Here is a 14,197-nt window from a genome sequence, read left to right on the forward strand (position 1 = left end):
CTCATTTATGATGGATTTCTAACAAACAGGCACCTCAAATCTGTAATCTGAAATTAGAATTTTTTGGGACAAATTTAGAAAATTGCTGCTAAACTTTTAAGCCCTTAGTAGAATGTCACGAAAATACTCTTTCAGAATGAATATGTTGGGTAAAAGCATCGCAAAGCTATTAATACATATCCACAATCAAAGTTTATAACTAGAATGAATAAAAAGAAAATAGCAACATACTTTTTCAGTGCCGCATTCTGTGCCATCCATTGGAGGATCCAGTCTTGTTCTACACTCTATTTCACTTTCCAGCTTACACCAGAGTCCTGTACAAATAACATGCTAAAAAATGTGTTAAAAATGGCAGGTACATATTTAAAGAGCATCTTTTAAAATTGTTACACAAAAAATTAAATATTATTTTGTATTATTGAATTAAAATGTAGCTAGTCCCTATAGTAATTATATCATTAAAGGGATTTGCTTTCTTTATAAGCAGGGGTAATGCAATATTAACCAACAGAGCTAATAGAAAGTCTGTGCTTGACAAGCAGAAGCTGTCAGCAAAAAATACGCATTCTACAGTAGGAAGTGTTTCATTGTAAGCAATTTTTATCATTATACCCTTGTGCCAGGGTTATAGGGTATGGCTTAAAAGGGCTGTAGAACTGCATCCTGGTCCAGGCTCGTAAGGGAGCACAAAGATCCCACAAAGAAGACAGCATTACCATTGGCACATGGTAGATAAAGGGGACCTGTCTATAACAAGCTGAATGCAAGGTTACATTTTTAGCTTCTCAGCAGATTAGTATTTTGGTACTGGATGGTTGCTGCAATAGTCTTATTCCAAGATCTTTACAAGAAAAAGTTAAAAGATGATAATGATAAGATGATAACCACAATAACAACAACGATGACAACAACAACAATATCCATAATAAGAATAATAACAATAATAATATATTAAACTACCATGAAATTTCTTTAAACCTCCTTTATAGTCCAAATAACATAAAAGTGGGGAACATTCTGGCACAAAAATATAAAATAATCACTGTTTTAAAGATAATTGTATTGTATCTCATGTTTATTTTATTTTGAGCAGAAATACATAAGAGCATCATTATTGTGCCCATAACCCTTTGCAGTAGCAATGTTTTCAACCTGTTACATTAATTAGGCTTTGTCAGTGACAAAATACTACTGCTGTAGAGGATGAGGAACCAATAATAAATCAATAACCACTGGATGATGTTGTATGGGCTTTTGTGTTGTGTCCTAAAATTGACTTATTTTCATTTATGTTCTGTGCTGGTCACTGTTTTGATTCTCAAACATTCATTTTAAGTGTATATCCTGCAGGTTCACTACCGTTTTAGTTAAAGGGGTATTCCAGGATTATTTTTATTTGACTGTGCTAAAGGAGCTGTAAAGTTAGTGTAGTTCATAATATACAGGGTGGGCCATTTATATGGATACACCTTAACAAAATGGGAATGGTTAGTGATATTAACTTCCTGTTTGTGGCACATTAGTATATGTGAGGGGGGAAATTTTTCAAGATGGGTGGTGACCATGGCGGCCATTTTGAAGTCGGCCATTTTTAATCCAACTTTTGTTTTTTCAATAGCAAGAGAGTCATGTGACACATCAAACTTATTGGGAATTTCACAAGAAAAACAATGATGTGCTTGGTTTTAAAGTAACTTTATTCTTTCATGAGTTATTTACAAGTTTCTGATCACTTATAAAATGTGTTCAATGTGCTGCCCATTGTGTTGGATTGTCAATGCAACCCTCTTCTCCCACTATTCACACACTGATAGCAACACCGCAGGAGAAATGCTAGCACAGGCTTCCAGTATCCGTAGTTTCAGGTGCTGCAGAATGGGCAAAACAAAAATTGGAACAGGACCCCCAGTTTACGCAGAAGATTTTGTACAGTGATGAGGTAAAATTTTATGTGAATGGTGAAGTTAACGAACAAAACCACCGCTATTGGTCTGACACTAACCCACATTGGATAGATCCCTTCAAGACTGTTGGAACACAAAAATTGATGGTATGGTGTGGTATATGTGGTACAAAGATAGTGGGGCCATTCTTCATCAATGGAAACCTCAAGGCCACTGGATATGCGAAATTGCTACATGATGATGTGTTTCCCTCTTTATGCACTGAAGCTGGCACGTTCTCTGAGTTTTTCCAGCAAGATGGTGCACCACCACATTATGGGTGTCAGGTGGGAGCATTCCTAGATGAACAGTTTCCTGGAAAGTGGATTGGTCATCATGGGCCAGTTGAATGGCCCCCAAGGTCTCCTAATCTGACCCCCTTAGACTTTTATCTTTGGGGTCATCTGAAGGCAATTGTCTATGCTGTGAAGATACGAGATGTGCAGCACCTGAAACTACGGATACTGGAAGCCTGTGCTATCATTTCTCCTGCGGTGTTGCTATCAGTGTGTGAAGAATGGAAGAAGAGGGTTGCATAGACAATCCAGCACAATGGGCAGCACATTGAACACATTTTATAAGTGGTCAGAAACATGTAAATAACTCATGAAAGAATAAAGTTACGTTAAAACCAAGCACATCATTGTTTTTCTTGTGCAATTTCCAATGTTTGATGTGTCAAATGACCCTCTTCCTATTGAAAAAACTAAAGTTGGATTCAAAATGGCCGACTTCAAAATGGCCACCATGGTCACCACCCATCATGAAAAGTTTCTCACCTCACATATACTAATGTGCAAAGACCTGACTCACTAGTCAGCTGATGACAGGGAGCCTGTATGCTTCAATGGGTGAAGAAATCGCTTGGGGGAGAGAGATCAATCTGCAACCAATGCAACAGCTGTAGGCACCCTGATTGAAAACCACAGGTCTTTTGAATGGATGCAGCTCATTTATGTTTCAATGGGTGGGGTGGCTGATGTGTGGGAGGGAGGAAAATTGAATTATGGGTTGTAGGCAAAAAAGAAAAAGTCAAACAGGAAATACTAGTTCACAAAAAGCTAGCCACAGTGTTGTTATGGTAATCTCACAACATAGCCATTTAGCCCCAAGACAAGCACAGATCCTTCCTAAGCATGTCCATTACTGTCTGCCAGGTACGTACTAAAATCATCTTATGGTGGATAACACCTTTAAGGTTTATATGCTTCTGTTTAGCCATCAGATAAAGTCATGCAGAATTTAAATAATCTGCTAACTGTTAATGGACCATTAAACACATTTAATAAATAAGTGCAATTTTATGGATAGATTTAGTAAGCTGCAGCATTCATCACTCATGGTAAAATACTTTGTTTAGTTTTTATAGATAAGATACACAGTACACACTGTAACCCCCCAAGCCTGACTGTTAACTATTACATCTGTATTTGAAGGAAACTCCACAATTTTTCAGATACTTTAGGAGTTTACTTTAAGTAGACCTGTCAGCAGAAAGACATGGGTGTGAATAAGCCCTTGGCTAGATAGGACCAGTCATCAAGATTCCGGACATACTTTTTTAAAATATTGCTATAGTAATTCCAGGGCTGAGATATAAGCCCTTTTGTTATTATACAAATAAGGCTCAAAAGCCATGGGGACATTCCCCAACATGACAAAAGTAAAGTTGAGTCCATCTTATGTCCTCTTTTTTACCGCCCAATGGCCCACTTGCATCTGCCCACCCCATTTGACTGACAGACGGTAGATAAAGCGGCCACAGGCTGTGCTGGAGAACAACTCCTGGGCTTTGTGCATCTTTGTAAAATACCAAAAAGGCTTATATCTCAGTGCTGGAAAAGACTATAGTAATAAATAAGGTATGCCTGAAACCCTGATGACTAGTCTTATCGTGCAATGGGTGTATTTACACCCATTTTTCTGCTGGCAGGTACATTTTAAAAGGTTGTTTGGAGAACCAACAGAGGCGAAATGGACGTATTTTTGGACTTCAACAGTTCTCTTCTGGTCCATATGCCAAATATGTTCACATTATGAGATTTCTGTGGTCACTGTTAACTTTCTTTCCCTAAGTAACAAAATAATCACAGTAGGGTCGATATTGACATAGCAAAGCCTCATTTTATTTTGTCTTTTGACAAAGAAATTACTGGTGATCACAGAATTAAAGGGGTACTCTGCTGGAAAACATTTTTTTTTTAAATCAACTGGTGCCAGGAAGTTAAAAGGGTATTCCAGGAAATAACTTTTTTTATTTTATTTATATCAACTGGCTCACAGAAAGTTTAACAGATTTGTGAATTACTTCTATTAAAAAATCTTAATCCTTTCAATAATTATCAGTAGAGTAGAAGAGGTTTGCTATGGGGATTTGCTTCTAAACTGGGCGGTTCCTGAGACACGTTTCATCAGAGTAGTAATTTAAAAATCTGTTTAACTTTCTGGAGCCAGTTGATATATAAAAAAAAGTTTTCCCCTGGATAACCCCTTTAAACAGATTTTTAAATTACTTCTATTTGTGTCACTGCCAATATATTGAGGCAGCCATTGTGCCTCAATGGCTCTCCCTTTACATTACTATTACTGTTCACTGCTGCTTCTATGTTGTTTTTTTTCTTCAATACTATACATTGAAAATAAGATATCTATTGTATATTGTGATAAGAACAGAAAATTAAACTATGGAAATTTCTTAAGAAGATGGGTAAAATGATTAAAGGGGTGCTCTATTTAAAAAATCTTAATCCTTCCAGTGCTTACCAGCTGCTGTATGCTCAACAGGAAGTTCTTTTCATTTTGAATTTCCTTTCTGTCTGACCACAAGTGCTCTCTGCTGACACCTCTTTCCATGTCAGAAATTGTCCAGAGCAGGATAGGTTTGCTATAGGGGATTTGCTCCTACTCTGGACAGTTCCTAAAATGGACAGAGGTGTCAGCAGAGAGCACTGTGGTCAGACATAAAGGACATTCAAAAATCAAAGAACTTCCTGTGGAGCATACAGCAGCTGATAAGTACTGGAAGGATTAAGATTTTTTAAAAAGAGTACCCCTTTAATCATTTTACCCATCTTCTTAAGACATTTCCATTGTTTAATTTTCTGTTCTTATCACAATATACAATAGATACCTTATTTTCAATGTATAGTATTGTAAAAAACCAACATAGAAGCAGCAGTGAACAGTAATAGCAATGTAAAGGGAGAGTCTATAGCACACAATGGTTGCCTCAATATATTGGCAGTGACACTGTAACTGTTGTGTACACCTTTTGTGTATGTGTATATATATATATATATATATATATATATATATATATATCCACAGTTTTTGGTGAATTGATATAAACTTGTTACTAGTCAGTAATGGTTACTTTCTCAAATATAATAAATGATACATGGAGTCAGCAATGCTGTCCTCTGTACCTCTGTAATGAAGTAGGATAAATCAAAATGATCCTAGGGTCTTATGGAGACAGTGAGGATGGCTTGGTATCACTTGTGTTGGTCAGATATAGGGTGAGAGAGCACTGAATGGGAATATACACAGACCAGTCACTAAAACATCTCTGACATAACGGGATGTGAACTACACATGACCTCTGAAGGTATCCTGTGGTTTCAGACACCAAAACATTCCCCTACAAGACACAGATAAGCACAGAAGCTTTATCTGACCGATTTGGTAAACTCCACCCCCGATCATCCTCATGATGTAAAACAAAATTTGATTCATCAGACAAGAACACCTTCTTCCATTGCTCACAAACCCATTGTAGGCCCCTTTTGTGGTGGGTATAGGTCAGCATGGGCCCTCTGACTGGTCTATGGCTATGAAACCCCAAATTCAGGGAGCTGTGTCACCTTTCAACCATAGCCAACATTATTTTTTAGGTTTTGTGCCACAGTAGAGCTTCTATGCATCTGACCAAAAAGTCTAACTATCACTCTTCACATTCTTCAATGAGCCCTGGAGCACTCATAACCCTGTCGCTGGTTCGTTCTGTGGTGGTCCTTTCTTGGACCACTTTAGGTAGGTACTAACCACTGCATTCAGGTACACCTGAATTTGGAGATGCTATGACCCAGTCATCAAGACATCACAATTTGGCTCTTGTTAATTTCTACCTGATCCTTATAGCTGGCCTTTTTTTTTTTTACTTCCAAAACATAAACCTTAAGAACTGACTGTCCATACATTGCCTTATATATCTCACTCATTGTCAGGAAGCATTGTCACAAAGTAGCCATCCCATCACTTTTCAGTGATCTTAACCTTATGGTTGATAGATGTATGTCCATCAATATAAACACATTGAGCAGCTTATTACTGCTTCTAATGGTATGTTTATGTCATTATTGTTATTATTTACTTGTAAGAAAAGTTAACAATATTTGGCGTTGTCTTAATTCTACTGAAGTGACATATGCATTACCCTGATTTTTTTCTTCAGCGTATTAAAGAGGTTAAAGTATTTAACATTTTATGACATTGCACTGCCAAGACATGTGCAATACTTACAGCTGGAGTAAGTCAATCATATTTTGCTTGTATAAAATCAATAAACAATGAAAATCTCATCCAAAAACTAAGCCGCTGTTAGCGGCCAGGACACGTATACAAGCATTTCTGTATTTTAGGCTTAGAAAAAAATAACATATATCAGAAGCGTGTTTTTAGAGAATAAATGTACAATAGTAATGCTATTATTTATTATGTTAACAAATTTTTTTAAAACCTAACAATACGAATTTACATTTACGTTAAATTGCTTCTTTATAGTATTAATAGTTATGGTGGATATTCAATTTAACCTACATCTTATAATGCATTCAGTTATTACTGATGGTTGCCATCCAAAATCTGTAAAAGGTACCTGCAAAACTTTTAGCTTATCACAGAATGTTCAAATGTCTATAAACTGGAATTGTCCTATAGATTATTATCAACAATGTATGGTCTGCTCAGAGGCAATAGCGAATTCAAATTTGGTAGTGTTTCTATAATTTTGAAAAACTTTTGTCATGTCAAGCAGACTATAATGGAGCCCACTTCTTGCATTGGAGATAGCACAGACCCCAGGAGTAAAGCAAACAAACGTGTGCTTCTCCCAGCTATTTCTAGGGATCAGTGGGGAGTCTTAGCGTTGAGACACCAACAAGTCCAAATTTTTTCAACAATATATGCATAGATTTTCATTGTGCTGCTCATTAGATTAAAAATACAGACCTACTTTTTTCCTATGTTACGGTTACATTTAGCTTAGCCTAAATCAACAGCTTAGCCTGTGAACATAGCCTAAATCAAGAAAGAAGTATTGATAAGAATTGATATTAAGATTATGAGATGAGAACACATTATGTAATATTTAAACAACTCATAAAATATTGTAAGTGTATGGTTTATAATAGAGCCATGACTGCTGTGTCAAATCCTTTTTCCAACAGTTCCTCATGGAAATATGTAGAGATGAGAAAACTGAACTAGAAAATGAACTCCTTTCCGCCACATGGCAGAAAGGAGTAGAAAGAATAACATGACTCAGTGAATCCCACAATCCCTTTCAAACAGCTCTCCCAGCCAATCAAGTGGCAGTATAGTAGTATATGGGTGATGTTAAAGCCACTATACAAGCATATGCACGTAATTTTAGCAGCCATTTTAGAGATAGCAGGTGTCAGGTGAAGATCTCTGTGAGGGACAATGAGCATTGAATAACACAGATAGGAATAACACCACACGTATAATAATTGTAATAAAGTAGCAGAGAACATTCTGCATCTGTTCTGTCAATGCAAAATCTGTTTTAATTGGAAGTTAAGACTGACAAGTTTTTTGAAAAAGCAGCATAGAAGGGTTGCCTCTTTTGATACATCTATGTGTGAAAACACTGGCAGTCATCTACTTTAAAAAAATAATCCTTTTTGGACCACTTTTAAAAAGCAATTGCTTCTTTTGATTCCTCTTCTGTGTATGCGAAAGTTATTGAGTCGACTATAAGCCTAGGGTGGGAAATACATCATCCCCCCTGTCATCATCCAGACCCCTGTCATCTTCACCCTGTCATCATCCAGACCCCCATCATCATCACCCTGTCATCATCCAGACCCTGTCATCATCACCCTGTCATCATCCCCCCCCCTTAATCATCACTGCCTGTCAATCAAGAAAGACCTTGACGACTACACACAGGGAGACATCACTAGTCCGGGGCCGGCCCGGAGCGGAGAAAAGGGCATCCCGGTGAAGATGGACAGCCCGAAACAACTAACCCTCCCCACCGGACGGTCCCTGCAGCATAGATGGCCCGGACCAGCTCACCCTTCCTTCCCACCGAGGGGAGGTGAGTAGAAAACTAAAGGGGGGGGGGGGGTGTCTGGATGGTGACGTAGGCTGCAGTGGTCTTCAACCTGCAGACCTCCAGATGTTTCAAAACTACAACTCCCAGCATGCTGTGAGTTGTAGTTTTGCAACATCTGGAGGTCCGCAGGTTGAAGACCACTGAGAAGGGATTGACAGGAGGAGAGTTCACTCGAGTATAAGCCGAGGGGGGCGTTTTCAGCATGAAAAATTGTACTGAAAAACTTGGCTTATACTCGAGTATATATGGTAGGTACATTCCTAGGTGAACTAACACTGTTATACAGGACTTTTAGGGCTTTATGGCAGTGTTATACAGTTTGGGCTGTTGGGGCTATTGGTAAAGTGCAGGTTTGGAAAGAACAAGTTTGGCAAAGAGTTCTGGTTCTGACCAGAGTTCAGTGAATTGGCATAAACAAACTTTCGAACAGTTCACTCATCTCTACATATAAGCTGCACTCCTCTTGCCATAAAAAAAAATACTGGAAACCTTGACAGAAATCCACGCATAACTCCTAAATGACAGTGTGTAATGTGGCTTAGTCTACAATGAAAGCAAAACATTAGAGCTTGTTACTCAAGTGCAGAGGTCCCCAACCATTACCAATGGTTGGAAAATGCTGCTCTAATGTAATACAAAAGGTGCACTAAAAAGTTGATGAACTTGTGACACAAATAACATGAAGATCCCATCCTTACCTTTTTAAATACAAACAGATTTCATCTAAGCAGATTTACCAAGCCTTGTGCAAAGAAACAGTGGAACAGTTACTCATAGCAACCAATAAGATTCTAGCTTTCATTTTGCATAGGTGTTTCTTAAAATGAAAGCTGGAATCTGATTGTTTGCTATGGGCAACTGCTTCCCTGCTACTTTGCACAAGGCTTGCTAAATTTCCCCCTTATTCCTGACACTGTAAGGACACGCTCAGATGGCCAATGATGACAAATAGGACACCAAATCTATGTGGAATCCATGCTGATCTTCAACGTGGTTTAAAATCATATGTTTACATGGAATTCACACAAAACTTGTCATGGATTTTTATAAGCTTTCATAAATTTCAGCAAAAAAAGACATACAGAAACAAGTATTAATCAGAGATAAGCTTTTACTTTACCAGAACTTGTTAAGATATGAAAGCTGAGCTGTGATTGGTTGCTGTGGTCATAATCAGTTTCATTAGTTTTTCTCTCATACATTTTATCAAATCTGGGCCTATGTGATTTGGCCAGGATCACTTCCAAATGGATGGAAATATTTTGAGGAAACTAAGTTCACATCAACTAACAATATAGGATTAAATTAACCTTAACCTGTCAACATTTGCAAGGACTGGTGGTTTTATCTGAAAATCTATGCAAGTTTTAAGGACTTCCGGTACCTTACTCCACAAGTTCCTCTCTGAATCTCCTGACGAGTGTGTCTCCCCAGCTTGCACACCATGCTCTCCCACAAGCCACACTCCTCCCACAAGCTATGCCCCCCAAAAAGTAAGCCCCTTCTATTTTTGGCCCATTTTTGTTTTGGCTATAGGCCGAAAACACCATTTCAGCCTGATATAACCACATTACAGGCCCATCAACCACAATCTCTTTATCACAGTTCAGCCCCACCTTATCCACAAGCTCAGCATTTTTTGGGTAAATGAGGACTGAATATGAGGACAGGATATGAGGTCGGGATATCAGGATGGGAGGTGAGAGGGAATATGAGGACAAGACATGAGGATGAGATGTGAGGTCTGGATGTGAGGATGGGATAGGAGGACAGGATATGAGGATGGGATTTGAGGACAGGATATGAGATCGGGAAATCAGGATGGGATGTAAGAGGAAATATGAGGACGGGATAGGAGGATGAGATATGAGGTCTGGATTGAGGATGAGATATGAAATGGGATATAAGATCAGAATCTGAGGACAGAATATGAGAAATAGATATGAGGATGGGATATGAGATCGGGATATATGGGCAAAATATGAGGTCAGAATATGAGGACAACAGTATCGTTCTTCTGTTTCCTCTCCCACAATGTTTACATTGGAAGCCCAGGCAATACTGGGTACTCTGTTGGTATATATAAAAGCAGATTATCATTTTAATATGTAAAATATAAGTAGTGGTTGTGTTTATTCTATATATTTTGTGACTCAAAACCACTGTCTTTTCAACTATTTACTATCCTTGTATTGAATTTCAATCCAAATGAACTTGAAATTGGCAACTACTGTGTCGAAAAGAAAAGCAAACAAGAGTATAGGTCAGTTTTATAAAAGATGATGAAATGTGTCATAGCTGCCGCTAATATAAAAAAGGTGCAGATGTAATTTTATGAAGATATATTTGCACGCATTCATAATAATAACAAAAAATCTAATACAAAAACTGCATGTTTAATATGCCTTCAATTTGTTTTTCCAGTTTTGCATTCATGACATCACTGCATACTGATGTGTTAATACAATCTGAGAGGAATGTGATGAATTGAACAACAGAGTAAAATCATAGCGTAAGCTTCAGAACGATCTGGAAAGATTCACAATCCAGAAACTGTTCTAATTTGGAGCTGGTCCCAGTGTCTGGAATTCACTTTCCCATCACCTTTACTGATCCAGAAAATTATCACAACAGTTCATGCCCCGGTCCTTAAAGTGCACTACAATTCTGTTAAGATTCTATGCGTACATTACATTAGCTGCTGGAGTGCTATAGTTAGAAATCATTGCTCACAATCTGACATATGTCATAAAGGATTATTTAGATATACCAGAAATCTCGAATGCCAGTGTAGTTTTGGTCTAAAACAAATCTGCTGATCTGTGTTATTTAATTCATATACACAAACAAAATTCCTGTAAAGTCTTAATAGATTGTGCTATTTAAATACTTTCCAAGATAGCACTTAGACAATCACTGCCCTCAGGAATTACATTATAACAGATGTTACCTTTTCTGCACTAAAGTCAATACATCTGTGGAAAGTAAGTGTCTGTGTATTGTAGAGTAATCACAAGTGTTTGGTTATATCGGATAATAGGGAACTTTTCAAGACTTATCTTCTTGGAGCCATAAACCTTTTTTTAAAGCACACACAACTAAAGACACAAGTGTATTTACAACATTGCACTCAGTGCTCACTAACAATTTTCTTGATATCTGTCTTTTCCTTATTTTATCTATCCCAGCTGTACTCGGCTCATGGAAAGCGTGATAGACCGTTACTCGTCCCTCATTGCTTATAAAAGTTCTGTGCTGTAAAGTATGCCAGAACACTGTCATCAGCACAGAATTAAGAAAACATTTTGTTTGGGCTTGGTTGGGATTCAAATACAAGATCAACATATGTAATGTATCTTGACCCTGTCTCTGTGATAAACCCCACAGGCGAAAGACCCTCATTGTGCTCATTACCACAAAGTTCAGGCCACTCTCTGTGTGACTTATTAAACCATTATTACTAACAGTTACCCCAAGTGTCATGTGATCATCACATTATCCTAAAAAGTGGAAAAAAAAGTTAAACCTACACTTTTTAGGGAATTGTATAAATTGTAAATTCCTAAACATACTTCTAGTATTAGAAAGAGTAAGAAAGCAGCACTTTCTAATCCAAATATAGGGCAGCGTTCCAGGTTATGATTTAAAAAAAAATTAAGATCCTTTATTATTAATTGTCGATGTGCAATATTTCAGCCTAACTCAATGGGGTATTTTTAAAGCTTCTATTACACGAAACACTGGTCGTTTTAAGACAGTCTGTGGTTGTTGCATCATTGCTAAAATACATACTGCTGCAAGTGGCAGTCTGTGCTCTGATTAAGGTCTTATAGGCAGAGAGGTTACCTTAAGCTCATGGCCACTCTGTTTAAATAGTTGGAAGGCTTTAAATCAGTACTCTGGCCAAAAATACTTAGAAAAAAGTTGGATGTTCCAACCACCGAAAAATATTTTGCCTTCTAAAATCTTTCCATAAACATACATTTGTATTATAGCCAGAATGCAAATGTTTATATCAATGCAGCTGGGTGGGGAGAAGGAAGCCAAACAGGTCGCTTGGGGTTGTCTATTCTTGGGGGAAATAACACCAATATTGGCCAGTCACTATTTCCACTGAGATAAGAAGGCTGATATATAGGCATGAAGACAGCCAAATTAGCAGAATCAACTTGAAGAAATTACACAGTGAATTTGCAGTTTTATGTCTAAATTAATAACGAGAATTGTTCATTTCGTAAATCTCTACATAACATTGAAATAATATTTACAACATGGAAGTCATGTGAATAAATGGTTTATGAGTGTTCAGAAGGACTCTACTGGACTTATTGAGAAAGTCTGTCAGCAATAGATATCCTTCTTTCTTTCCCCCTGACATGTCCTAATATTTATGGGTGTGAACCAGTTTATGATTTCATTTTGTGATGGGCAATGCCACTATATCTGTAATATCTGTCTTCTGGCTTGAAGTTACAGCTGTTAATATGTGTCAATTATTTCATTGTCTTCTAGGATGGTTTTAACTACATTGTTCTAATTTCTGTACTACCTGTGATTTTTCTGTATCTGCATGGTTAAAATTCATTTTTTTTGTGTTTGAAAATATATATACAGTATATACAATGAATAATACTTTAAATATTATAAATTATATATATATATATATATATATATATATATATATATATATATATATATATATATATTTATTTATTTTTTTCCCCATTACATTTGATTAGAAGGTCACTGCAGAACAAGACAAAAAGATGACTTATGCCATCTTATGCCATTTTATGCTTGAGCACACTCCCCACTACTCATCTTTAAGCCTCTTGTTTTCCCCTTTTTTTCCTAATGTTTTGGAGCCTGTGAAGATAAATAGAGCTGTACAAAATCCCCTCACTCCCTAAATCAAACTGAAGTGGTCCTCTTCCCATGGACTACATAGTAGCTGCATGGGATGCCTCAATAGTATTTATGCCCTTCGTGTAGCTCTGTTTAGCACAGTACACTTACACCATAATTCCATGCAGCAAAGAAGGAAGGAGAAAGTGGAAGCTGAGGTTGCGCTGTCATCAAGTGGGATGAATCCGGAATATAGAAGTAAATTCCTTTATTTGAATTACATGCAACGCGTTTCAAAACACTCAGGTTTTTTCATCAGGCATGATCTAACAAGGTTTTGGCTGAGATTTATACAGGGTGTGATCATGGCGTCACAATCTAGTGACATATTGATCCTTTGTAAAACATGGAAAAAAGGTGAAAACAAAAATATGGAAAAAAGATAAAGAAAAGAAAAACTCATTTATGAGAGAAAAGACCTGACCCATATATCCTTATATATTAATAAATACATTGCAAGGTATAAAATATACACAAAATATATACAAAAGTTATATATATATATATATATATATATATATATATATATATATATAAATACCGGAGTGGTTGCAGCACTTCCAAAGATATCCAACAAAGAAATAGCGCAGCACTCCAACGATATATACAAAAGAAACTGTGAGTTTATTCACCACATGTTACCAACAGCAACGTTTCAGCTCAACACTAGAACACGGCGCTAGATAGTTTTTTAATGTGTGGGCTCTCCAATAAGTAATTAGAGGTTTATTTGGAATTTTTTGTTTGTAAAACCTCTAATTACTTATCGGAGAGCCCACACATTAAAAAACTATCTAGCGCCGGGCCGCCTTAAGATGGTGGCATTTGGGAATATAAATAATATAAAGGATATATCCCCATCCTGCACTGGCATTTTTAAATGCGAACACCCCCGTTGTCTATGTTGTTCGTGGATTTCCAAAAAGGACACCTCTACATTTAATTCATTTTCAACAGGTGAGAATTTTTACACCAAAGGAAGACA

At 37.1% G+C, this 14,197-nt stretch overlaps 1 protein-coding gene across 1 annotated transcript in view; it reads right to left on the reverse strand.

Annotated features, from left to right (window-relative positions):
- ADAMTS19 (ADAM metallopeptidase with thrombospondin type 1 motif 19) overlaps positions 1-14,197 on the reverse strand; it is a 245,689-nt gene that overhangs the window by 100,023 nt on the left and 131,469 nt on the right. Inside the window, exon 11 of the mRNA XM_056537289.1 lies at positions 232-333. Coding sequence (XP_056393264.1) covers positions 232-333 — 102 coding nt within the window. The remainder of the gene's footprint in view (positions 1-231; positions 334-14,197) is intronic.

Source organism: Hyla sarda, chromosome 1 (genome assembly GCF_029499605.1).
Source record: "Hyla sarda isolate aHylSar1 chromosome 1, aHylSar1.hap1, whole genome shotgun sequence".
Lineage (NCBI taxonomy): Eukaryota > Metazoa > Chordata > Amphibia > Anura > Hylidae > Hyla > Hyla sarda.